We start from the raw sequence: 26,886 nt of genomic DNA, 5'->3' as shown, positions 1-26,886 counted from the left end.
GGGTCCGGTGCGGGGGCGGGGGGTGGGGGGTGGGAGCCCAAAGCTTGGATTTCCATGTCCTAGGTGCTGAGCCGCTGGCCCAGCTTTGGAAGTAAAGGGGAGGGTAGACGGCTCCTACCCTGGGAAGGTCTAGCTTGATGGGAGGGTCTCTGCAGGGATGAGGGGGACCCTTCTTTGTTTTCTTTCTAGCCACAAAGCCAGAGACTGAGAGAGGTAGCAAGAGTGCAAGGAGAGATACAGTTGGTTCCTCAGATGACCTACTTCTGTTGTATCTGTGGTCCCTGTGTCCCGGGCAGGCCCTGGGAGCAGTGCTGGGAGAAGCCCTCCTCAATGGTGGGTGCTGTCACTCAGTGCATCTGGGCGCAGTGCTGTTCACTGGGCTCGTCCATTTGTTTGCCTAGCAACTATTCATTGAGCACCTACTATGTGCTAAGCCCTAGAGATAACCATGAACAAGGCTCAGACCTGCTCTATCTGTACATTGGCCATGTTTCCAGGGCCCCCTAACAATGGTACCATCCCCCCACCCTTCCGACACTGTGATGTACTTGCTGAAATCTCATCTAACAGAATGGTGGACCTGGCTGTGGGCATTTTTCCACATTAGCAAATCATGGCAGCTCCACGGGGAAACTCGACTCTGGCAGTGTCCGCGTAACTCAGCAAATCCGACCACGGCCATTGCTTACGTTATTTCGTGCACCTTCCTGTGGCCCTTACATTCATCAGTTCATCACTCAGGGTGCCCTCCCAGATGCATCCCTCACACTACTGCTGGACCTTTGCCGGGCGCGTCTCCCAGGACCTGGATCACACGTGTTCTTTACATTATGGAGCCCATAATGAACTGAGTCACTTCTACCTGAATCTCCCAAACTTGCAGGAAAATATTGTCCCCAGTTGTTGGTGGCTGTGGAAGGGGACAGGGTAAAGGGCGGAAGCTGGATCAGAAAAGGCAGAAGCCAAACGCTCTTGGAGCAAGAAGAGACTCTGAAGAGGGTAGCAGCTCCTTGCAAATGATGAATGAAATGCAGAGCATGTGCTGTGAGCAGTCGTGGGCAGGAGCTTGGCTTGGCTTCTCAGTCTCTCCCAGCAGAGCTGTTTGCTGTGACCCCACGTGCTCAGCCCCCACCACGCTGGGAGCCCTCTGAGGGTGGGCTCCAGGACCCTCGGCAGACCATGGCAAGCCCACAGCCCTTCCTTTCTCTGGTCTCCTCCCTGGAGAAGATGCTGCATACACTAGGTACTCAATCCAGGTGGCAGACCGTTTCTGCCTACCCCAGTCCACTGCAGTCCAAATAGGACGACTGAGAGTCATGAGGAATTGGGGAGACCATCAAGCCCAACCTGGACATTTCCCAGATGGGGAAGCGAGCACGGAGTGGGAGGAGAGCTCCCGCAAGGCCACATGGAGAGCGAGCAGCACAACCAGGGCTGGACCCCCTCATCACCTCTAGTTCCAGATTCATAATGACACCTACAGGCGAAGGGCTTTGTTTCTCCTGGTGGCTCCCAAATCTTTATTTCTAATTGCATGGTTTTGGTCAAGCCCTATAACTTCTCTGAGCCTCTCTTTCGTCATCTGTAAAATGGAGACATGTGTACTAACCGGATAGAGTTTTGTACACAATGAGCTGCGCTCGGGGCTTGGCTCACTGAAAGCACATAACAAATGGTAACTGATTTATCTCCAACCCTGAGCTCTCTGCAGAGCTCCAGCAGCTGGTGCCCAAAATTCAAGACGTTAAGGAGGAAGAGTCATACACTCGATTGAGCCTGGACGTCCCATGAACGAGGCTGCCGTAATCCTAACCACCTGGGCTGGAAACCCCAGAGTCCTCTTTGTTCTGTCTTGACACCCCAGTGTCTTGCTACATCCTAGCAGGCATCTACCTTGTCTCTTCCATCTGTCCCCTCTTCTCTACTCCCTACGCAGCTACCTCTGGCCGTTAGTCTCTGTATTCAACAAGATTTTTTTTTTTTCATTTTAAGTGATAAAATTCCATCTCAAATGGGCTTAAGCATAAAAAAAACAATTTATTAGGGGATGCCTTGGGTGGCTCAGTCGGTTAAGCGTCTGGCTCTTGATTTTGGCTCAGGTCATGATCTCAGGGTCGTGCGATTGAGCCCCACCTCAGGCTCTACACTGATTGTGGAGCCTGCTTAAGATTCTCTCTCTCTCCCTCTGCCCCTGCCCCTTCTGCACACGTCTGGGCACGCACACATGCAGGCTCTCTCTCTCTCTCTCTCCCTCAAAAAACAAAAACAAGAACCAATTTATTGGTTCGTGGCAACTGCATTCTTCTAGTTGTTCAGGCCAAAATTCCTGGTGCCATCCTTGACTCCTCTCTTTTTCTCTCTTACCCTACATTGGATCCATTAGCAAACCCCGTTGGCACCATCTTCAGAGTCCATACTCTTGGTCCCACCTCCACTGTCGCTCCTAGTCGCAGACACCCCCATCTCTCACCCAGACTGTTGCAGTAGCATTCCGGTGTGAAAGAAGAGAGTGTTCAAAGTCTCCGATTGGGAAAAAATTCAGTGCTTTTATGGAGTAATAGGAAGCCAGGGTAGCCAGAGTGGAGTGGAGGGGGAGGCGGTTGGAGGGAGAAGAAGTTCAGGATAGAACAAGGCTATGAGCTCCTGCTTTGTATACCTCCAGCGCAAGCTCAGTCCTGGCACATTGCTGACCATGCCAAGAGCACTGGACGAGGAGCACAGCAGACCTGGAGTCTACCCCTCACTTGCTGTGTATTCTTGAGCAAGTCCCATTGCTTCTCTGAGCCTATCCACCCCTCGTTTGCTGCTATAGGGACAAATGATAATACCACTGCCCCCCGTGAACCTGCTCTGTATCCCGCGGTGCCCAAGCGGCTAGACAGGTTGCCGGCAGGGAGGGTGTGAGGCTGCTTCTTGAGGCTGTCATTGCTGTCACAACTGGGGATGTTCAGAACTTAGGAAATGTCCTTTCCCAGACATCGTCTAGGATAGGAGCTATGATCCTCGGATAGGGCTGGGGCCTCCCCACCCAGAGACAGAGTCAGAAACAAAACACAACACCCCTGGTCTCCAGCCGTGCTGATTCATTCTCATGCTCCGTGACTCGGGAAGCCAGGGAGCGGCATCACACTTGGTCCCTTCCCCTGCACCCCTCCCCCCGCCCCTGCTGAGACTCTGCCCAAGTGTGCTGCCTGCTTCGGACAAGGTTTGTCTCCTGCCGACAGCATGATGCTTACAGCGAAATGAGATGCTCACATCTTGTGAGGCTCGATCATAAAAGATGGTGATGACAGGCTGGAAGCAATAGGTCATGTTGATATTTTCACATTAGTTTTCTATTCTTATTACATTTTGATGGATGGAGAGAGTGGGGATTTTATCGTAATCTCATTCCTGTCTTAAACTGCTAATTCATGCCTGAGTTCCCTCTTCCATTTTGTTTCTACAAATTCAGTCAAGTGCTGATGGGATGAAGATTTAATATGCAGCTGCAAGACTGGGGCGCGGCCCGCCGGCAGGATAGCGTTAGCTGGGGAGCAGTGTTTTTGAGAGAACAGTCTAATCAAGTCATTTTGTTATGGAAGTGCCTTGTTACCCTGGGAGGCTGGTCTCCCTGTGTGTAAATAGCAAGAACCACATAACACTGGAACAGGGTCTTACAGTCATAGGGCGCTTTTCATTTTTGTTTGTTTGTTTTGTTTTGTCTTGAATCCTCCCGACAGGCCTGTGTGTGCGGGAGGGTGTTCTTAGCCCCGTTATATAGATGAAGAAACTGAGACTCAGGGAAGGGATGTGACTTAGCCCCGGCGCCTCTCAGAGTGGAATGCGGAGATGAAGCGCCAGGAGGCCGGGGGGTGGGGATGGGGGTGGCAGAGTCTGCATTTGGAACCAGCTTGTAGGGGACGGACGCTGGATCTGGTGACATTTGTGTAGCGCACGCGCTGTGATGCGCCTTTTCTGAGGCTTCCTTTTAACCGCGCTCCCCCTGACTATATGCTTTGGCAGCTGAAAGCTCCTCCTCACTCCTTCCCCAGGATCCCAGAGTATTTACAGGCCCTTCCCCTGACCCCGGGGTCTCCTGGCACACCTCATTTTGTCTTGCCAACCAACTCCCCCTCTGTCTTTGGTTTCCCTTTCTCCTGGACCGAGCCAGCGGATGCCTTGTCTCAGCCCTGCTGAGAAACCCTCCCTGGTCCCCCACTCTCCCGCTGCCCCTCCGCTCAGCACCCCCAGAGCTCTCAGCAGGGCCTGGTGCCCAGACCTTCACATCTGGGGCTATGTGGGCTGGGTTCCCCGGCTGCAGCGGGCCAGGGAGCTGGGCGATGGGAGGAAGCAGCCCTTCAAATCAGGGAACAAGAGAGAGACACAGATGCAGGAATCCTGGAGCCTCGCAGGGCCTTCTGTGCCCATAGCCCTCTCTAGTTACGAAGTGCCTTGGCAGCCATGCACACCAGACCGTCATGACTCTCCCAGGAGGTCCCTCTTGGGACGCCCAAAGAAACTGAGGCTCTGAGAATTTCCGTGACCTTGTCCAAGGTCACAAGCCACTCTGGGCAGAGCCTTAACTCCAAGCCAGGTCTTCTGACTCCCAGTCCGCTGCTATCGGCAGAGACCTTCAGGGTGGCCTTGAGCTGCATCTGGGGCAGCTCTTTCGGGTGGCATTTATACCTTTTCCCCCATTTTGGGGCGGCAGCGGCGGTCACACCACAAGCACCTTCCTGGCTGCCCCCTGCTAGTCTGCGGCACGCGGCGCACACTCCGTAACCTTAGCCGAGGCCCGGGGCCTTGGACCGGAGGCCTGTGTGGCCTGAAGGCCTCGCCAGATGCCCCAGCTCGCCCCGCCCCTCTGCGGGCGCCTCGGCTTCCCCCTCCTTCCAACCCTTTTCTCTCTCCTGCCGCTTTCCCTCTTCCTCTTTTCCTCTCTCCTTGTCTCTCTCTCTTTTCAGAGAATAAAAATGACTGGACTTGGCATTATCTGCTGGTTTCCATGGTAATGAAATCTGTTTCCGATAATGGCCCTTCCCTGGCTGTGGTTAGTTTTGGTAATTTTAGCAACACTGCCGCGCAAAGGCCACCTGCATTTCAATACCACGCAAGCTGCATACCACTGCCGCTTTCAGGTTGAATAGAACTAAGGGAAAATGCTTGCTCTAAAATTTCGAGGCTGGATAAATGCTCGAGAAGAAAAAGAAAAGTTATGTAAACCCTGCAGGCTGGAACGTGCGTGTTGCTTAAGACTTGAGCGTGATCCTGTTACTCTCCTGCTTAAAACCCTCCCCGCACCATGACCTCGGTGCCTGCAGACGGAGTCCAGCCTCGCCGTGACGCCAGGGCCTGCCCGACCCTGGCCTCCAGCGGCTCGCTCTGCCGTGTCTCCGGGCCTCTCGTTCTCGGAGGCCCTGTTTCTTACCTTTGAGTCTTTGCAACTATCGTTCCATCTGCCTGCAATGTCTATCCTACCTTGGCTGCCCGGTGAGCTCCTCCCCAGCCTTTGAGAGTCCATCCACACAGGCCCACATCCCTCTCTCAAGCTCTTCCTTTTTCATGCCTCCCTGTAACTGGCACATTGTTCTACGCTGCAAACGTTTCCCACCATATGGGCATTTTTGTTGACCTGTCTTGCTCTTCCATGTCCTAGTGAGCTCTTCGAGAATAGGGATGCTGCTTGGCTTCACCCGTGTGGCTCCGGGGCTGGGCGCACAGCGTGGACTCAGGGAATATGAAACGTGCATAGTACCAGCTACGGCGCCCGGGTCACTGGCTCTGTGGGCCCGGCCCTCGGCTAAACACTTTGTGGGCAACTTCTCATTGCTCCTCACTCACCCTCGGACATAGGTACCCTCACGTCCCTTGCTTTACAGATGAGGAGACTGAGGCCCAGATCGGGATGCTGGCCCCAGATGACAAAGTTGGTCAGCGGAACGGATAATAGCTCGATGAACGTGCACAGGGAGGGATTCAAGTGGAAAATGTGAATGGCTAGGGCTGAGCTCCTTTTGAATCTGCAGGGAGATTTTCCTGGAAATCTTTAGGGGGAGCTGTGAAGGCTTTGGCTGCAGGCAGGAGTCTGGCAGGACGGGGAGGAGGGGTGGTGGGAGGGCAGGAAGGAGGGAGGGAGGCTGGGGAGGAGCACAGATGTGAGGGAGCTGCACACACATTTCCCTGATAACTGTAAGCCTCTGGGCAGTGTCAGCAGTACCCGAGGCAGGAGGGCCGGGGCCTCGAGCTGCCCAGCCTGAAAATGGGCTTGCATCTCAGCCCTCGAGCTGGCCGGGACTGCTTTGGAGGCGCCGGCGAAGGCCTGCTGTGTGCCGGGGCCTCATGAAAGATTTAAGGCTGGGGAGCCTCTCAAGCCGCTCGGAAGGCTAGAAGAGAAAGCTCAGGAAGAGGCAGAAGACATTCAGCTCCTTTCTGCTGACAGCCTGCGCTGTCTGGGCTGGCTGCGCTCTGATTCATGCTGCAAGCCCAGCCCATGGCTCCCCGAGGACCCACTCTGCTGCGTCTGTACTTGGATTTGAAAGGGTTCTTGGGAAGCACTTGGTTGGGGTTGAGCCTGCGGGGTGCAGTGAGGACTCTCGAAGGTTGGTTTGTTTAAGCAGGTCACTGTCTCCCCCAACCCCTCCCAGTCCTGTGGGATTGGGACTTTCATGAGGCCACGGGGCCAGGAGCTTTCATTCCCTGTCCACGGTCAGCCAGGAGGGGCCCATGGCGCCTGTCCACCGACCGAGGGCTGGGGAGGCTGAGGGAGGTGGAGGTGCTCTGCCTGCCGCTGGCTTCACGAGGGCCAGGGTTGAGCTGGAACCCCTCCCCAAGCTCCTTAACCACACTAACAGAAGGCATCTAGCACGATCACAAGAGCAGCCTGATGTTCCCTCCTCATTTGCCTTCATGTGAAATCTGGTGAGGTGTCCTCAGGGGCTCTGGAACGAGGGATGCTAGGAGGCAGTTATTCATAATAGCCAACACTGATAGAACACTTACTATATGAAAGTGAAGTCCTTTCGAATGTTATTCTCATTTTACAGTTTAGAAAACTGAGGTCCAGAGAGGCTAATCTGTCCAAGATCTCACACACACACATGTTGGAGCGAAGATCTGAATCCAGGTACATAGTCTTTAAACTATCAGGCAAGGAGTCACTGGTGGAAACACAGCCAGAACCTTGAAGAACATTCCCTCCTTCCTCTGTTCCAACAGTAAATATTTGTGAGGACCTTCCATGGGCTGGCCTGGCCCCACTGCAGTGATGGGAGGGTAGAGTCTCAGGGAGAGGAGGCCCGCTGGGCTCCTGGGCCCTTGGGAGGCATTGCAGGCCGATGGGCCTGGGAACCCAGTGAGGACCTACAGCTGAGTTTTGGGATCAGAGAGCAGGGTTTGACTCCTGGCTTGGCCACTTTCTACTTGCATGGTTTTGGGCAAGAGATCAGGATGCTTCCTAGCTCGGTTTCTGCTTCTGCCAAACGGGGACCACATATGTCGCAGCAGCTTTCCTGCAGGCTGACCTGTGTTCCCAAGAGATGATGGTGTGGTGTGCTTCAAGTGTAAAGATCTCTCCAGGGGAGAGGGGCTTTGAGAAAATATATATTCTAGAAGGAATAGCCCACTTTGCCTCACCGTGGGGACCTTGGCCAGGGACCCCTCAGAGGCACACTCCATGTTCCAGATGTTGCTCCTTTTCCTCCACCAAGCCTTCTTCCTGGCTGGGTGTTGGGAATCGCTTCTCTGCTTTGCACATAATGTCAATAACTATTGAATTGAGACATGAGCTTGGAGAGAGGGTAATTGTTGGAGCGGCCTCTGGCAGACAAGGCCAGTCTGGGACTTCTCAGATTCAATTTACATCGACTTTTAACTCTGGCATCAAGGAGAGCTGCATAAGTTTATGCCTTGTCACCCCCATTTTGCAGAAAGAAAAACTGAGGTACGTGGAAGGCCTGTCCAGCCGGTGATAGGTCTGGCAAGTCTGGCTTGCAACATGGGACAAACTTCAGGTCCTGCTCAAGATTGTGCCTCAAGCCAGGATCTTTCCCTGGGCTGGGGGGCAGGAGTTGACTCAAACCAGGACAGACTCATGAATCACCCCAAGGATCCAGAGGAGCCGGATGCTGCCCCACATGACTCCTGAGGCGCCTCTCCTCTGAGCTGGGCCTTCCCTCTGTCGGTCCACGATCCCTGCTTGGCAGATGCTCTGAAATGGTCTGCCTAATCCTCTGACAAAGTGGCACCTTCATATCAATAGGTCAGAGTTAGAAGGGAATCCTCTCGGGAGAGGGGAAACTGAGGCCCAGAAAGGGGGAGGGGTTTGCCCAAGGACACTGTCCGGGTGTCTTCAGTGAGTGCGTGTCCCTTGCCATTTGCCAAGCCAATCTTTATGAAAGGACACAACGCTCGCTCCTCACTCCCTCTTCCCGTCAGGTAATAATTGTCTTGTTTAAACTGTCTCTAGGATTAGTCAAACAATCAGAGATCACAGCCGACAGCCACCCTGTTCTCTCATTACCCGGTGCCTATAATTAATATTTATAAACCAAGAGGGTGCTTGTCTCTCTTTGCTGAGAAGGAATTCAGGATTTCCAGTCAGTGCAAACATACGGCCTCTTGTTACCCATCACGGAGAAAGAGCAAGGCTACTTCAGCAAACATGCGTGCAGTTGTAGCTTACGGGAAACAGAGCCCCGGGGTGGGGGTGCAGGGGGTGGGGAGAGGGGAGACAGGCTGAGAGAGAGGGACAGAGACCCTGAGAGTGGAGGAGTCACAGAGACACAGAGACAGAGAAGGGAGAACATGAAAATCCTGAGCAAGAGAGAGAAGGGCTGTATAGGCCCAGAGAGAGAAGAGATTGAACCGGAGACCCGGGTGGAGTGGCGGTGACAGAGAGGGACAGAGCCCATGCAGGAGGCGGGAGGAGAGGCACAGAGACACAGACAGAAAACTTCAGAGGCAGAGAAGAGAAGAAATCGAGAGAAGGAGAGCAAGTCGGCAGAAGCCCATTGAGAGCAAGGGAAGGAAGACAGAGCATCCAGAGAGAAACAGAGGGACGACAGAGGGACTGGCTGGGAGGCCGAGGCAGCAGAGTCTTTGGGCTATCTGCCATGGAGTAGGTGGCACCTGGCATAGAACCCACACACAGTAGGTGCTCTGCCAGCTCATGGCCTGGCCCCCAGTAGCTCACCCAGCCCAGATCCTGGTATAAGCTCCCCAACACAGGACCTGACATCGAATAGATGCACCACCCCCAGGCAAGATCTGGCCTATGGCAGGTGTCCCCTGCCTGGGGGTTGAGTAAGTCAGCAAAGGAATAAATAAATCCCAGCCTCCAACTTTTGCCTGTGTTCTGCCCGGCCTCTGACCAGCAGGGGGCAGTGGAAGGAGCCCGGGGCTGGGAGTCAGGGAATCGGGTTCATTGACTTGGGCTAGTCTGTTTACTTCCTCGTGCCTTGGGGTTCCCATACCTTAGATGAATTATGCCTCAGTTTCCCCATATGCTAGATGAAGGTCAGTTCCAGACAGTCCTAAGACTCCCCGACTTCAGGCCCTCCTGTCTCACAACCAGCTCAGATGGGCCCCTCACATTCAGAATCCACCCCGGCCACCATCCCCGGGCTCACCTAAGCTGTCCTGGCGAGGACAGGGCTCTTCCTGGGGCTGCTGGCGGCTCTCTGGTTTGCACATCAGGACTCAGGAGCTTGGCGCAGGAGCTGGAGAAGAGGCAGCATCAGTAAAGAGGGGCTCTCAGGAGCCATGAACTTGGCCCTGGAAAGGGGATGCCGCATGGTTATTCATGAGGGCTGACACAAGGCAGTAAGCGTGTGTGAGAGGAGGGAGAGGGCAGAACTGGGGAGCCCGGAGCCGCCACGGTTAAAGAAAAACCAGAGACCTTGGACGGAGATGTTTAAACCAGCCCCAGGAAGCACCTTTATTTTATAGGCAGAGAAAATTGCTACGTAACAAGCCACTCCCAGATCGCAGTGGCTTACAACCCCAGTTATTTCTGTTCCTGGGTCTGTGGATCAGCTGGCCTGGACTGAGCTTGGCTGGGGATGGCTCTCTTCCCCGTCCTGAGACCCATGGGCGAGCGTGGCACATCTTTGCCACGGCGGGAGCAGACGCGCACAAGGTCTCTTGGGCCCAAGCTTGGAGCTAGCAGACGGCCCTTTGCACCTTATTCTACTGGCTGAAGCAAGTCATGTTGCCAGACTCAAATGAAGAGGCAGAGAGAGCCATCCCACCCACAGTGAGAGAGCACTGCGAAGTTCATAGCAAAGAGCATGGGTGCAGGAGGAACAAGGACCTGAGGCCATGATGTAACCTGCGGAGCACCTACTCGGCGCCAGGCACTGTGCTCAGAGCCAGCGATTCGCGGTAAATGGGACAGCTGAGATGACTGTCCTCACAGGCTTACAGAAACCCGTGAACAAATGAATAAAGTCACAGATCATGAAATCACAGCGGGGTGCGATGGGGAGAAACTGAGTCACTACCCACTCTGATATGATGGACTGGGACAGCCTCTCTTGAGGAAGTGGTGTTTGGACAGAGCCAAAGGATAAGAATAAAGAGATGGAAGAGGAGCTTCTTGGACCAAGGATACAGCAGGTGGAGGCTCCAAATTCAGTATTCTCTCCAAGCAATGTTGCTGCCTCTTGGAGGAGGGAACCCTGGGGTCCTGAGGGTGAACCCTTTTCTCCATCACCATAGCCACTACCCTGATCACCAATGTCTGGATGACTAATAGCCCCTCTGCTGGGCTACCGCCTCCCACTTCTCTCCTTCTCATTGGTACACCCCCCATTACAAGCCCCCTTTGAAAACCATGAATCCATGTCATAAACCATGAATCCAGGGCCCCCGAGGGCCTACGCGTTGCCATCCAAACCCCTGAGCCTCAGATTTTGGGCTCTGTTCAAACCATCCCAGCTCCCTCTCCAGCTTTATCCTCGTACCCCCAGCCCCTTGCTCCTCGGTCTCCCGCCAGATCGAACTGACTTCTGAACACTTTCCTGCACTCTCTTGCTTCTGTGACTTCTACCTGTGTTGCCTGTCCCTCTTGTCTGTCCAACTAATTCTTGCTTTCCTTCAAGACCCAACTCAAACCTCAAGCCCTCTCTCAGGTCTTCCCTGATGCCCTCCAGGAGTTAGCCACTCCCTCTTGAGGGCCCCTGCAGTGCCCTGTTCAACACCTATGGTGCCAAGTCGTCTTCGGGCAGTGGGAGCGGCAGTATTAAGGGTTCAAAGCTCTTCCTACCACTCCAGTAGGTGAGGGACCCAGAATGCCTTTAGATGACCCTTTTGCTCCACGCCCAGGACCATAGTCTATGTCTGCCACTGAACTGCGGGCTTTTCAAGGGCTGGGGCCCCATCTTAACCATCTTTGTGTTCCTGATGCCACCTCAAGGACCGCCAGTGTTTGGTGTGATGCTCTAAGACATTGGTGTGCTTGACGTAGCACCATGGGCTGCCCAGAGGAAATGTTTAAACCTTTCTCCAGATCCACACTCTGGTTCAGGTGGTAGGCAGAGTCTTGGGGTGCATGGCAGGGAGAGAGGCCTACCAGGCCCCCAAACAGACACCTGCTGGGGGAGATCTCTATTTGCCTTCAAGTCTAAGGTAGCACGATCTGGGGCCATGGTCATGGGTGGGAAAGAAGCGGAGTCTCTACCGGTTTTAGAGATAAAACTTCCAGGGAGTAGTCCAGTGTCTGGCCTGGAGTGGGGCTCCGTGATTTGGTAAATGAACTCTCTGAAGATCTATGAATACTTCTGAGCACCTAGAGCTTGGTTCTCAGCCCTGACATTAGAGTCACATGGGGAGATTTAGAACATACCAGAGCCTGGCTCCACCCCAGGTAACTAAGTCAGAATCTGAGGCTAGGGCTCAAGCATGCCGTTTTTCAAAAAGTCCTCTATTAAGGTAGCCTTAGAGGCTCTAACAGACAAACCTTTAAATCTTAATGGCCTGAAGTGGGAGAAGGATTTCTTGCTTCTGTAAAGTTCATTCTGCCTGGTGGCTATGCTCCACAGAGTCATTCAGGTCCCAGCTGATGGAGGCTCTGTCATCATCAACTCATGGCTTCCAGGGTCACCTGGCCTTCAACATCTAGTCAGCAGATGGAGGATTGCTTGGGAGGATTCTTATGGGCCAGCTCCAGAAGCGATGTACGTGACTTCCACCCGCATTCCATTGGCAAGAGTTCTGTCAATGGTCCCATCTCTATGCAAGGGAAATTGGAAATCTAGTCCTTGGCAGGGAGGCCACTTCCCAGCCACACTTGGAGGGAATCGTAAACTTTGGTGGCCAGCTGGCCACTCTGTCACAGCCTCCTGGGTGATCCTAATGTGTGGTGGGGTTGAGAATCACTGGTCCAGAGCTTCCCGGCTTGATGAGAATATCATTCCAACTCTTCCCTGCCCAATCTCTAGTGCAATGGAGCTATAGATGAACCTCCTCCTGGGTGGCCATGCCTTCCAACATTGTGGTGTTTCTCAGAGCCCAGTCAGGATGGGTGGGAAGCCCAGAGAGTCTCAGGATGCAGCTCTCTTCCCCTAGGGAAGTACACACCAGGGAGCTGTGGGAGATGAGGCTGGGACAGAAGGAGTCAGACCCTGGGGGACTGTAATAAAGACCTAAGAGGCTTGGCCTCTATTGTGAATCCATCAAAGGTTTGGAAGTAGGCAAGTGACAGGATGAGAATGACCTTTAGGAGGGCTAATATGGTGGAAGGGGGTGTGCAGAAGCCTGGAGGAGGCGAAGCTGCTGGTCCATTGTGTCTGGATCAAGCTTTCTGTACAGTCCTGCCTGGTTTGGGGTCTCCTCAGTGCCTAGGAGGAAAAGATGGCGGCTGAATCCTGCCTCACCTCCAACTCCCCTTCTAGGAGGCCTTCCTTCTACTCTTCCTGATTTGCCACCCTGAGACTATTCAGAGGAATATATTATAGACTCTGGAAGTAATTCTATAAAAGAAATGTCTAATGTATTATGCCATGGGAGTGCTATTGTAAGAACTATTTATAGCCTCCCAAGGGGAGGTCTTTGTGGGGAAAACACTCTTTTGTATATGCAGGTCTGGATTGTTTGAAAGGGAAAATCGGTACTCTTATCGTTAAATTCATTCACTCATTCATCCAACATATATCTAGGGAGCCCAATTTCCTATGGTGGGCACCGGGGACACAAGAGTGAAGAGGACAGTCATAGAGGTCCCTGCCCTCATGAACTTTGTGTCCGTTCTCTGCTTTGCTTAGGATCAGAACTGTGTCCATTTGCAGATGAGCTTACCTGTTCCCTAAATGCCCCATTACTGAGTCCCATTTAGGTCTTTTCAAATTCGAGCAGTACATTGGCATCCTTTGATAGAGACCTAATCGGAACACAGACACAAAGGTACCTTTACAGCATGTGGAGTAAACAAAACAATTTTCTCTTGAGAAGGTGTTTGTAAGGTATTCAGGCTGAGAAAATTGTGCCCAAAGATGGTGAAAGTCACAGGAATAGTTTCTGTGCAGGCAATGGTTTGTTCATAATACTCAATTTCAGTCAGCCTTAATAGCCTCAGCAGTTAAAAAAAAATAATGTTTATTGTGTTCCTGATTATAAAAGTAATATGTACCCATTGTAGAACATTGAGAAATAACCAGCAGTGACATTTTGGTGTTTTCCCTTCCAGTTTGTCTTTTAATGCTTACATTAGAAAAAAGTCACTATCAAAACGTTACGTTATAAGCATTTCCTCAGTTTATTAACATTTATCATAAGCATCCTTTAAAAAGACTACTTAGCATTGGGATATATGATTCTATCATGATTTACTTAACTAATTCTCTGTGTGAAGCATTTAGGTTGTTTCTTGTTTTTTGTTTTTTTTTTTTTTGATATTATAAGCAATGCTGTGCTGTACATTTTCATGCATGAAGTTGCTTCTCTGATTATTTCTTCAATATTGATCCTTTTAGAAATTAAGGCGCCTGGGTGGGTCAGTTGGTTAAGCATCTGCCTTCAGGTCAGGTCATGATCCCAGGGTCCTGGGATCAAGCCCCGCATCAAGCTCTCTGCTCAGGCTCTCTGCTCAGCGGGGAGCCTACTTCTCCCTCTGCCTACCGCTTCCTCCGATTGTGTTCTCTCTCTCTCACTCTGTCAAATAAATAAATAAAATCTTAAAGAAAAGAAAAAAAAAGAAATTAAGGCACACAATTAAAAAATGGGCAAACAATTTAAAGAAGCACCTCACGAACAAGACATACAGATAGCCATAAACACATGGAAAGGCGTTCAATATTGTTATTCATCATAGAAATGCACATTAAAACCACCATGAGATTCCACTCTACACCAAATGGTTAAAAGCCCAAAGACCAACGATGTCAGGTGTTGGCATAGATAGGAAGCAACTGGAGCTCTCATACGTGGCTGGTGTGGTTGAAAATGGAATAGCCGTTTCGGAAAATAGTTTTTACTCAAGTTAAATACACACCAACTCTATGACCCAGAAATTTCACTTCTAGGTATGTACTCAAGAGAAATGAGTGTGTGTCCATAAAAAGACATATCTAAGAATATCCATAGCAGCTCTAGTCATCATAGCCCCAAACTAGAAATAATCTAAATAACCATCAATAGTTAAATGGATTAAATAAGTTGTCTTACTTTCATACAGTGGAACATTATACGCCACAAAAAGGAGCAAACTACTAGCACATGCAACCACATGGATAAATCTCACAGGTATTATACTGAATGAAAAAAAATTTTTGTATGACCTCATTTATATGAACTTCAAGAATAGGCACAGTGAGTTCATGTTTATTGAACCCAGAATGATTGATTACATCTGGGGGGAGACACAAACACACAGCATATGATAGAAGCTTGTGGGGTATTAGAAATGTTCTTTTATTGATCTTGGTGGACATTGCATGAGTGTAGAGAATAGGAAGACCTGATATCAAGCTACACAATGAAACAAATACACTTCATATGCTGTATGTATGTATATAGCCAGTTGTGTGGGCTATCCTTCCATTAACAAAAGAAAGAAATTAGGATGAAATTTCAATGATATTACTACGGCCAGGAATTCAGACATGCTGGAGTTCCCCCTTCACCCGCCTTTGAGGATGTCGAGAAGCAGTACGCCAGGAACGACAGCAGGACTGGGATCAAGTGTCACTTGGCCCATAACCATGCGAGCACCCAAAGTACCAAATTCTGACTCTAGTGCAAGGCTAAGTTTGGGTTCCTGTTAGCGAGAGTTCTCTAGAGAAATAGAACTGATAGGGTCCTGTATATATGTAAGAAGAGATTTAGTGTAAGGAATTGACTCGCATAAGTATGGAGGCTGAGAAGTTGCAGTCTGCTACCTGCAGGCTGGAGACCCAGGAAAGCTGGTAGTGTGATTCAGTCCTAGTCTAAAAGCCTGAAACCAGGAGCGCCAAGTGCAGGAGAAGATCAATGTCCCAGCTCAAGCAATCAGGCAGGAGAGGCTGAATTCTTCCTTCCTCCACCTTTTGTTCTATTCAGGCCCTCAGTGGATTGGATGATGCCCAACCACACTGGAGAGGACAAACCATTGACTGAGTCCATTGATTCAAATGCTAATTTCATCCAGAAACACCCCCAAATAATGTTTAGCCAAATCTCTGAGCACTCCATGATCAATCAAGTTGACACATAAAATTAACCATCACAGTGTGCGTGGCTTAGTCTCGAGGCTCCAGTGGGGCCAAGTGCTCCCCTTCTCCTTGGGTCTACGTCTTGGGGCAATATCCTCAGGTGTGCTCACTGAGTCCATCCCACAGGGTAGGAAGCACCACCAGGAGCACGCCACAGGGACACTGGCTTCAGGGTCCTGCTGCTAATGAACTTGGGCTGACTGATGCCTCTGACCAGTCAGATGGTGATTTCCTCTTTTTTGTGGGGGGGGGCATGAAAGTCATAAAGAGATTGGGCATAAAGGGGTGTCTGGCATGAGGGGAGTGGCTGAAGCATGTCTTCCCACTCCTGATTCCAAGAAGATAAAGGGAATGAACATTTTGAAGGTTTTTGTCAAATCGTCTTCCAGAAAGTTTGCATCAATTTGGTCTATCACCAATAGCACACAGGAACGTGCATCTCACCACATCTTTGCCAGGAAGGAGAATTATTATTTTGTCAGGCGGGCGATGAAGCCTCAAGGTGCTTGCCTTGGACGCCATCTCCAAGCTCTGGAGATTTTGATGCCCGGCCGGGTGTAAAGAAACTAGTCACTCCTGCCACAGTGGGTTAGTTCTGGGATGGGGGAAAGAGCCCAAACCAGACGAGAACACGGCCCCAAGAGACCATGGGGGAGGCCCTTGTTGGGTGGAGTGACCATCAAACCCTCTCTCTGGGTACCATCCAGGTGGGCACAGGTAACCAGAGGCGGGTGGCTGGAGCTCAGCTGCACCCAGAGCAGGCAGGCCATTTCTTCCTATTTCAATGGGGCTCTGTGCCCATAGGGGCCAAAAACATTGTTCCCTTGTGACCCATTCCACCCAGGTGTCTTGATGATAAACCTCCAACACCAAAGAAATCTACCCAGGGTCTTGTCTTTTCCTCACTACCAACACAGGCAACATGAACATTTTTCCCCCCAAAATGTTTTCTGATTTCACCCACAAAAATGGTACTGTGGTTGTTGCAATTGGCATTTCTTTGACTGCTTGTGAGTTTGAACCTTCCTTTTTAGGTTTACTGGCTCTCCACTCCTGTGGACTTGCTGTTTCTGTCCTGCACCCGCTTCTCCCTGGAGGGTTTCCTGGAGTTTTGAGCAGCCTCCGGAGTGTCCCTCCCTTCCTCTGGGTGGGGTGTGGTCTCTTGGATCCTGAGCCTGTAGGAGCGTGCTGGATGTATTTTTGTTGGTGGTGGTAGAACTTGGCGTTTTTGTCTACAAGAACTTTCCCCGGGAAGCTGTCTCAGCCCTGCAATTAGCTCCCTCAATCAGGAAAGCAGCTCATCGTGAGATTAGACACATCTCAGTGGCTGATTGCCGGGAATTTGGGAGAGAGCTGGTGGGTGATAATCTCCCGCTTTCTCTCTTTCTCCGTGTCTTTTTTCCTTTTTCCATTTTAAATAACTGCTTGATTGTAAAGAGGGATGATTCACTACTCGAGATTTCTTCTGTAACTTAAGCGGAGAGGTTAAGAGAAAAGAACTGCCTCACCCTCTTCCCCCTCCCTTCCCTGAATCCCAGATCCCTTCTGTTCAGTTGCTCCCACGGGGAGGCAGGGAGAGGGAGGGAGGAATGCAGCCCTGCCTGGCCTTCCGCACACTGCCTGGGGAAGCTAGATGGCCTGCTTCCCTCTGACCCTCGCTCTGGGAACCCGCTTCCTAACTGCACATCTCCTCCTCCCTCCCACCCCCACCCTGTCCCATCCAGCTCCAGGACCTTACTTCCATCTCTCACTGTCACCAAATACTTCCTACAGCTAACTCCGAACCCTCTTATGAATTTCACTTTGTTTGGTCCTCAAGAACAATTTATTCCCTCTCCTCTCTGATGCTTCTTCTGCAGGCACAGGCCAGCCTTCTCCTCCCTCCCTCTTTCCCTTCCTCCTTTCCTCCCTGCCTTCCCTTCCCTTCCTCCAACAAATACTTATGGAGTGTAATGCATTGTTCTAGGCATTGAACAACCCAGACAGTCCTTGCCCTCATGGGGTTTACATTCGACTTGGGGAACAAGACAATAAAAAAAATATATACACATACATTTATATTGTGATGGCTGGTAGTGATCAACGAAAAAAGGCAGAACACAAAGGCCAGTAGCAACAAGGGATGCTGTTTTGTAGTGGGCAGTGATGACCTCTCTGAGGAGGTAACTTAGCAGAGAGCTGAATGAGGTGAGGTGGAGGGTCACATGGATATCCCCAGATGAGGGAGCAGCAAGTGCAAAGGCCCCGAGGCAGGAGCATCCAGTGCGCTTGTGCGGGAACACCAAAAATGAAGAACAGAGATTTGGCAATGAGGCCAGAGACGGGCAAGGACCAGACCATGCAGGGTCTAGTAGGTCACGAATAAGACTCAGTTTTTTTTTTTTTTATTTATTCTACGTAGAAGGAGAAGTGACAGGTAGTTTTTTTTTTTTTTAATTTTTTGACAGAGAGAGAGACAGCGAGAGAGGGAACACAAGCAGGGGGAGTGGGAGAGGGAGAAGCAGGTTCCCCGCTGAGCAGGGAGCCCAATGCGGGGCTCGATCCCAGGACCCTGGGATCATGACCCGAGTGGAAGGCAGACGCTTAACGACTGAGCTGAGGAGTGACATGATCTGACTTAAGTTTTTAAAGCCTCATCTGGCTGCTCTCTGCTGATTAGACTGTAGAGGGGCAAGAGTGGAAGCAAGGAAATAACCCAAATAACCCTTTTTTCTCTCAGCGAAATAACCCCCTCCCTCTGGCTGACAATAGGGAAACAAATTCAGCTGGAAGTGTCACCGGCAGCTCAGGGACTGTTCAGTGAGGCAGAGCCCAGAAGTCACCAAGGTGTAATTTGTCTTTTACAAAGAGAGGAGTTAAAAGGACAGATTATAAAATTCAGCCCAGTGGGGTTTTTTTTATAAGCATCTACTGATTTTTTTCTCTATCAGATGTTTTGTTGATCAAATTATATTCTTGACATTTTGGGGACCTTCTATGTTTTCCCAAATGCCGCCTAATGATGCCAAAGTGCAATTAAGAGTAATTTGTTGGCAGAAATAATGGGAAGTTGTTCGGTTCTACGAAAGAACAAACCTCAGTGCTCTTATTATTATTATCCTTATTATTGAGGCCATTATTATTGCTCGAAGCATGTGTCAGGCTGAAAGAAGCAGGAGGGAAGATGAAAAACATCTGGGAAGGGAAAAGAAGGTGCCTCAGAGGAAGTCAGAGCACTTGGAGTCAAACTTCCAGAGTTCAGATCTCACTGGCACCACCTGCTCATTGTGTGACCTTGGACGAGTGACTTAACCCCACCCGGCCTCAGTCTTTTCACCTGTAAGTTGGGTGTCTTAATATTGTCTATACCATTGGATTGTTGAGGAGGAACTGAGATGAAATATTTAACTCATTGCCAGAGAGATGGGGGGGGGGGATGTTGTATCAGTCATGATTAAGTTTAGTTGTGACAAACTCAAAATAATAGTGGCTTCAACAAGTAGATATTTCTTTCTTTCACCTGCAAGTCTGATGTAGGCAATAGAAGGCTGGTGCCAGGAAGCCCTCAGGGACCCAGGCTCTTTCTAGCTCCCTGGTCTAAAATAGCGGCCAGAGTTCCGCCCATCATACTTACCGTGCAGGAAGCAGGGTGAAGAAGGGAGACGAAGAGGGAGTCAAAGAACACATGCCAGCTGCCTTTAAAAAAGGCTCCCAGAGCAACCACATGACACTTCCACTTATGTAGCATTAGCTAGAACTCAGTCACATGGCTGTATCAAGCTGCAAGGGATGCTGGGAAATGTAGTCTTTATTCTGGGAGGCATTTTGTCCAGCCAGAAACTGGGGATTCTAATACAATGGGAAGAAGAGATATTGGATATTAGGAGATAAGTGGAGGTCTCTCCCACAGGAGGGAGGAAGCAGAAGGTAGGGAGACACCCACAAATACCAGATTTTGTTTCTCCTCCCTCTTTCTCTTCTCCATAGCCAGTCAACCACCAAACCCTGTTGGCTCTACATCCTAAAATTCTCTTAAATCCACTCTTTCCACCCCACCCCAGTCTCCATGGAAAGAGCCCTAGTTCAGACTTCATCATTCTCTAGGACCATTACAAAGGCTCCTCACTGCCCTTCATCCCAACCTGTGGTGCCTCTTCTTTACTAATGAGTTGTAAACCCTCTGACTGAGAGCCAATGGGGTTCTCACTGCCTACAGGATAAACTCTAACCCCCAGAGCTCAGCCTTCAAGGCCCTATAGGATGGGTCCCAGTTTCTCATTGTTTCAGCTCATACACCCTTCCTGGCAGCTGAGAAGAATACTTTACTGTTAGCTGAATAAGCCACCTTCTCTGTCTTTAAACTTGGTTTTCCCTCCACCCTTTCTCGCTTTCCTGCTTGGAAAGCTCCTATTCATGCTTTAAAACCCACATCAAATGTCCTATGTCCTCTCTCTGTGAAGTTGTTAGGACTGTGCCACTGATTTGACTGTTTGCCCTCAAATCCATCCCTTGCTCTCCTCCTTCTCTCCTCCACCATAGGGGAAGGGGATGGCTGACTCCTACTGGCTGTGTTTAGGCTCCTGGTGAGCTGTCTTTTGGTTGGGTTTAGCAGATAAGAGGCATTGGCAGGAGACTGGAGGATGGAAGGGAGAAGCTAGGGGGATTTCTCACCTTTTCTCTACCTGGGAGAGGATCTCTGGCAGCAGCTACATCTCCTGCCAGACAGTGTACCTCTCTGTGGTTCCAGATTCTGCTGGGCAGCCTTCCTGGCAGGGGCGGGGGGTCTAGCTCCCTGCAGGGCAACTCTGGTTTCTAGGATCTAGGAAAACCATCTCCTCTCACTGTCTTTCCATTCCTAGGGGTGCTGGTGGTTTCCTGCTGTTGCTAATTTTTGGATAGTGCTAATTTGACCTCTCAACTCTTCCATTACCTGTATAACCAGTATTCTGCATGAAGTTCCCATGGTGTGAAATGTCTAGAATGGTTTCTGTTTTCTTAACCAGGCCCTAAGTGAGCCAAGTGCCTGGCACAGCACCCGGCATAAAGTGTCTGTTCAATAAATAGTTGTTGAATGAATACATGAATGGAGTTTCCCTACCTCATCTAACCATGAGCTTCCCCAGCTCCTAGGTCACTGATTCATTACAGCATGCACTGAACTTATTTGTTGACACATCTTCTCTCCCATGAGACATCGTTGGTAGTTGGGGATGTAGACACAAATATTCAGGCATCCTGACTCCTGAAAATGTTTCTTCTACTTTCTGCCTCTGGGAGCTGGGAAGGAAAGGAGAGGGGAATGGAACGGAGAGAGGTGGAGGGCTCACTACGGGTCTCCCCGCCTTTCTTATTTTAACACAGGCTTTGCTTCTGGGTTCAGGCAAGGATTTATGAGTGTGTTTAGGCAGTAACACGAAGGGACCTTTGGCGAGAAATGTTCCCTGTCACGCTCTGACAGCCCATGGAGGGAGGCAGCTGGAAACATCAGAAAGGAGATTTTTCTCGAGCTAGTAGAAGCTCCAGCCCAACTGTTGCCACCCTTTAAATGCCACCTGGACATGCCTGGGGGAAGAGGGGAGATTCCTGTTTTTGGGGTGAGATGTGCTTTGTTAGAGAGGGGCACTTGGATGAGTTCTCTCAAATTTCAATTTGGGCTTCACTGAAGACAGAGCAAGGCAGTTGGAAGGATTGGAATTAGATGCTAGGAGGAACTGTTGTCTCATCCTTTATGATGATGTGAAGGTAGACTCAGGGGCAGAACCTCATTATTAGCTCCTGCCAGTCTTCCTGTTCTCTCCACTCCAGCCAAGCTGGTCTTCATTTTGTCCCTTGAATGTGCCTCAGGGCCTTTGCACCCACTGTCTTCTCTGCCTTGGCTGTTCTTCCTCTTCATTACTGGATCCTTCTTATTCAGATCTCAGTTCCCATGCTGCCTCCTCAGAGAAGGGTCCCCTGCCCACTCCATCTAAAGTGGCTGCACACCATCAGTCATTCCCAAACCATTGCCTGGTTTTATTTCTTTATTACATTTGTTATTATTTGTAATTGTCATATTTCTTTATTTCCATACCTGTTCATTTTCCATCTGAACCTACTAGATTACAGGCTTCCCCAAAACAGGAATCCTTTTCTATTATTTTTCTCACTCATCCTTGACACCCAGGACAGTGTTTGTTGCCTAGGCACTGACTAATGATTTTTTGAATGAGTGAGTAAATTAGTTACAATGCCTAAAAAGAAAACAGTGGTTCAGAAGTGACCCTGGGTGTGCTTAACTGAGATCAGTCTGGGAGGTCTTGCTGGGAAGGGGAGAGAATGGGCATAGAAACTGGATCATCGGTTGATACAAGGAATTAAATGACACAGTGTCTGCAGGGTGCTTAGCACAGGGCCTGGCGCCTTATCAAGGGCTCAGTGAGTGTTGGCGGCTGTTAGGTTTAGATATGCTCCCTGCCGTTCCATGTGGAGCCCCTCCTGAGTGCGGCGGCGTGGTGGGGTCTGGGCTCTCTGGGCTGAAGATGGGTGGGTACCAGGCCTGGGCTTGAGGGTGCCTGAGCTGGCCCTACCATGGAGGCTGCTGGACCCAGGGCCAGGGGACAGCTTGCTCCTGGGAGCTGGGAAAGACTGCCCACGTGGACAGGGAGCCTCTGAGGACCTCGTAGAGAGGCAGATGAGATCGTTACTGAGAGTGTGGATTCTGGAACCAGCTGCTTGAATTTGAACCCCAGCCCTACCATTTACTAGCTTGGCCAGTTACTTAACCTCCCTGTACCTCAGCTTTCCTATCGGTAGAGTTGGGACAACAGCAATACCTGCCCCATGGAACCTGTTCAGCTCTGTGAGGATTTCAGGAGACCATGGAAAGCACCTAGACCCGCATCTGGAATGAAGTAAGTGCTATAGGGATCGGCTGTTAACAACACCAACAACAGTGTCCCTATTAGTTCTCTGGGTGTTAGGGGCTGAGTCCTGCCTCTGCGTGCCTCCCCACCCCCACTCATTTGTTGAAACGCTGACCCCCAGTACCTTAGAAAGTGCCTATATTTGGACATAAGGCCTTTAAAGAGCCGATTCAAGTAAAATGAGACATGCGGGTGGCTCCTCAGGCAATCTGACTGGTGTCCTTACAAGAAGAGATGAGACATAGGGACACACCATGCAGTACAGGCCATGACAGGACCCAGAGAGAAGATAGCCACGTACAAGCCACTGGGGCAGTGGGTCAAGTGGGGCAGGAGAAACCCAACCTGACGAAACCTTGATCTTGGACTTCCAGCCTCCAGAACTGTGACAAAATAAATACATCTCTGTTGGTGAAGCCGCCCACTCTGTGGTCTTTTGCTATGGCAGCCTGCACAAACGAATGCACTGGGTCAGGAAATCCGGAGGTCCAGAGAACCGGCTGTATCCTCACCCTCTGGGACATCATGGTTGTGGGGACAGCCCCGGAGCAATCTAGGCCTCCCTCTGCCTGGACTTTCCTGACTCCATCCACAGCACCCCCCCATCTCAGGGTGATAGCCCTCCCTCCACGGAGGGTCATCCTTGATGGGGTCCATCACTTGGCCTGTCCGTGACTTGCTCCTCGGGTCAGAGCAGTGCTGAGGAGGCGAAGGGCATCCTTCCTGAGATCTGCCTCTGGTGATAAAGAAAGCTGGCAAGACGCCCGCCTGCGTGGGCACCTCCGCACGTCCCGCCCATCAGTCCGTGGGCCCGGGAGAAGCTCCGCTCTTTCCAGTGACCTTATCAGGTTATTTCCTTCCAAACACCCACCCCGACTCCCACCTCTGCCCCGTCCTTGGAGTTTTATATTCCCCCTTCTTCAGCCAGAGCCAATCCCAGAGAAGTAAGCAGGAATGGGCCCACCTGATTGGAGCAAGAAGTGCTGGAGGCGGGGCCGAGCCGTTGACTGAACGGAAGGGGAGCTGGCGGGGGCTGGAGCTGGGGCTGCAGGGAGAGTCTGGGAGCTTGCTGGAGGGCAAGGTGGGCAGAGGCTTCGGGAGCAGCTGGTCAGCCGGGGCCTTGGCAGGGCCAGTAGCTCTGCTCAGCTGGTGAAGTGATGCTCTCCTCTGATTGAGCTAATTATGCTGATTGAATTTCCTCCTTCTCTCTCCAGTGCCTCCTTCTGCCTCCTCCTCTCTCCTGTCTCTCCCCTCCCCTCTCTCCCTTTAGAGAGAAAGGGAAAGGTTTCCTTAATGTGACTGGTAATTGTTATGCACACAGTGTCAGATGTTAATGTGAGCTGTGATTGACAGCTAATCAGCCCATCAGCTGTACAAAAAGAGTGAATAACTAGGTAATTTGATTTCCCCTGATTCCCCTGCGTGGGATGGCAGGAAAGTCTAAATTAGCAATCAGGGAGCCCGTGGCAGATCCTGGAGGGCGGTGGTGAGGATCCAGGGGCTGCGGGTGCAGCTGTAGCCATGTGGGTCCTGGTACCTAGGGCGAGAGAGCCTCTACTGGCCTCGACTGCGTGGGGAGGAGCTTTGTGAGCTGCACAGCTAAGTGTAGAGAGAGACTGGGGCAGTGGGTCAAGCCCTTGCCCGCGAGCTGCCCCTTCCTTGGTGGCAGCGGGGGGCGGGGCAGGGGGGGAAGCATCAGGCTGGCCTCCGGGAGAGGGGAGGGTCCCAGGCTGGAGGGGCTCTTATCCTGTTGTCTAGGAGACCACCATGGAGGTAGATGGGATGTGGCAGCCAGGCACCTCCCACCCCCCATCCTTTCGGAGCTGGTTGCCAGGGTTTCCACCGTGTGACCCAAATTCTTCCAATTCAGGGAAATAGTTGTCCCCTCACTCAGCTTCTGGCAGATTCCATTCAGGTAAAATGGAGCACAGCAGAAGCACATGTGGATTATCTGGTCCCATGTGAAGCCATCTCTGGCCCTCTTGGGCAGACAATAGTAGCTAGACACAGCATCCCCTGGGGACCCGCGGGGGCCAAGGGACCATGCCAAGTGTTGTGTCTGCATCCGTTGTAAAGAGGAAGGAAGATTGGGTACCTGGCTCAAAGTCCCACCGTGAGAAAGTGGTAGACCTGGGATTCGAACCCAAGGCAGCACCAGCTTCTCGGCTGGTAGCAGAGGCAGCGTGAGCTGGAGTGCCCATTTTGGCCTAGCCTCAGGTGGCCTCTTACTCCTTAGAAGGCCTCCCCACTCCCTGTGAGGTCTTAGCCCCCGAGACTCCCCAGCCAGAGAAATGCCCATGAGTATCTCTAGTCATATGTGAATGTTTGTCCTTTTATAGATGGGGAAACTGAGGCCCAAAGAAGACAGGACAGACCTGAGGGCACATAAAGAGCTATTGACCCAGCTAGGGCTGAAACCTAGCTCTCCTGCCCCATCCTAACAGTGTCCACCCCAGACTTCCCCCTGTCTTATTGCTCCTTCCATTCCTAGCCATCCCCTTCCCAAATCCCCCCCAACTGTGGGATCCAGCAGGGAGCTGGGGGTGGGGCTGGCAGCCAGCAGGGCCTGGAGATGCCCAGGGACGACTCTAGGTGGCAACAGCATGTTGCTGGGAGGGATCCAGTCCGCAGCAGCTCCACTCGCTGCAGGAGAGGCAGCTGCTTTGGGGTGTGGGGGTTGGGTTCTGAGAACACAGTGGCTGGGCCCGGGGGGCCAGAAGGGCTGATGGTCCCTCCCATCCAACGCTGCCTGGCTCACCTCCAGCCTTGCAGCCCTCATATATTGCCTTTCCTGCGTGCAACTTGGGGGTACAGGTATGGTGGGGGGTTGGGACACTCTCTGATGTGGTTTCCCTAGGTCACTCAGTCCCATTCTCGGGCAGTGGGCACCCTTTCCAGTCCACACTTTGTGCGAGTGCGCATTTAGCAAGCCTGTGTGCGTGTACAGACACTTGGGTGTGCGTGAACATTTGTCCTTACTTGGTGCTCACGGACCAGTGTGCAAGTGGGCTGTGCAAGTGGGCTCCCCGGTGCATACACTGAAGTGTACCCGACCCGTGCTCATGCAGCATGCTGCAGCCTGTGTGTGGGGATCGGGACCCCTCCACGGGCCCCAGAGGAGTTGGGGAAGCTGGGCCTTCTTAGACCAGCCACTTGGATGCCCAGAGAGGGATGAGGGGTCTGGGAAGAGACAGGAGGCAAGAGCCACAATCTTGGTCCTCAAGGATGCTTGGGAGGCTCAGTTTAGAGGGAAGCGACAGCCTGTTGGGGCAGGAATTGGTGTGAAAGCCATGGATCGTGGCCTTGACCTTTAGAGGCTCAAGGGTGGGGAAATGGCCTCGGGAGGGGCTGTGGTCAGACCTGAGTCAAAAAGAGGTGACGTCCAGTAGGGGTGGCATTTGGAAGAGCCACATCCCTGGGGACAGTTGCGGAGCCTGTTTTGTTCCAGCCTACGTGCTGGCTAGTGAGGGGTGGTTGACCTCCATGTACAGAAGAAACGGGCTCAGACGGACACGAAAAGATGTTGCTCAAGGTCACACACCTAGGAAGAAGAAAGCTTACCCTTGCTTCCCTGCAGGACCCAGCAGAGGCAGAAGGAGGCAGAAGGAGGCAGGGAGAGGAGGGGGAGGAGGAGGGAGCGGGAGCTGCAACCCGTCAGGAGTCAGAGCTTCCACGAGGCGCAGAAGGGCAGAGTAGAGTTGAACCCGCCAAGCTACTGAACTCAAATATTTACTTGTCTTTCAGCCAACAAGTGTTTACTGGCAAAGTGCTGTGTATGAGGCACGACCTCGGTGAACCCAACAGCTTACCGTCTGCTCTTGTGGGGCTTACTGTCTGCTGCTGGCGTGAGCACGTGCATGTGTGCACACGCATATGCCCTGGCGCATGTCCGTGCACGTGTGTGTGTGGTGGGGGAGGTGGGCGATGCTCGTCACAACACCAGCAGGAGTGATCAGAGCTCACATCAGCCGAACTCTTATGAATTCCTTTGATCCTCTCCACAGCCCTGTGGTGCTGCTCTGTTCTCCCCATTCCACAGATGGGAAAATAGAGGCACTGGGAAGGTAAGCAACTTGCCCTAGGTTGCACAGCTAAGAGGTAATAGGGCTGACTTCTGAACCTGGGCTGTTTGGCTTCAGGGTCAACACTTTTACTCTTCATACAATACTTACTAGCAAGTCGTGATGGGTGCTGTGGAAAAAGGATAAAGGGGAGGCTGACGGTGTGACATATCTGCAGGGCCAGCTTCTGGGCTGTTGAGGCCAGTCGGCTTTGTGCTCGCCCTCCGCCCTCTGTGGTCCCTGCCTGCCACCAACCCCGATGTTTCCTAGTGACATTTC

The 26,886-nt window shown here is 51.5% G+C and overlaps 1 protein-coding gene across 7 annotated transcripts in view; it reads left to right on the top strand.

Annotated features, from left to right (window-relative positions):
* LOC115943103 (uncharacterized) overlaps positions 1–26,886 on the top strand; it is a 160,341-nt gene that overhangs the window by 112,281 nt on the left and 21,174 nt on the right. Inside the window, exons 6-7 of one of the 7 annotated variants that reach the window (XM_081818106.1) lie at positions 22,437–22,534; positions 26,551–26,610. The exons of 5 other annotated variants lie outside the window; for them this stretch is intronic. In XM_081818106.1, the coding sequence (XP_081674232.1) occupies positions 22,437–22,534; positions 26,551–26,610 (158 nt within the window). The remainder of the gene's footprint in view (positions 1–22,436; positions 22,535–26,550; positions 26,611–26,886) is intronic. One more of the 7 variants, XR_014144804.1, reaches the window with a different exon arrangement.

The sequence above is a fragment of the Leptonychotes weddellii genome, chromosome 4 (assembly GCF_054177405.1).
Source record: "Leptonychotes weddellii isolate Sample4059 chromosome 4, ASM5417740v2, whole genome shotgun sequence".
In the NCBI taxonomy this organism is placed as follows: domain Eukaryota; kingdom Metazoa; phylum Chordata; class Mammalia; order Carnivora; family Phocidae; genus Leptonychotes; species Leptonychotes weddellii.
The sequence above is the reverse complement of the archived record's forward strand: the minus strand, read 5'-3'. Positions and strand labels throughout refer to the sequence as shown.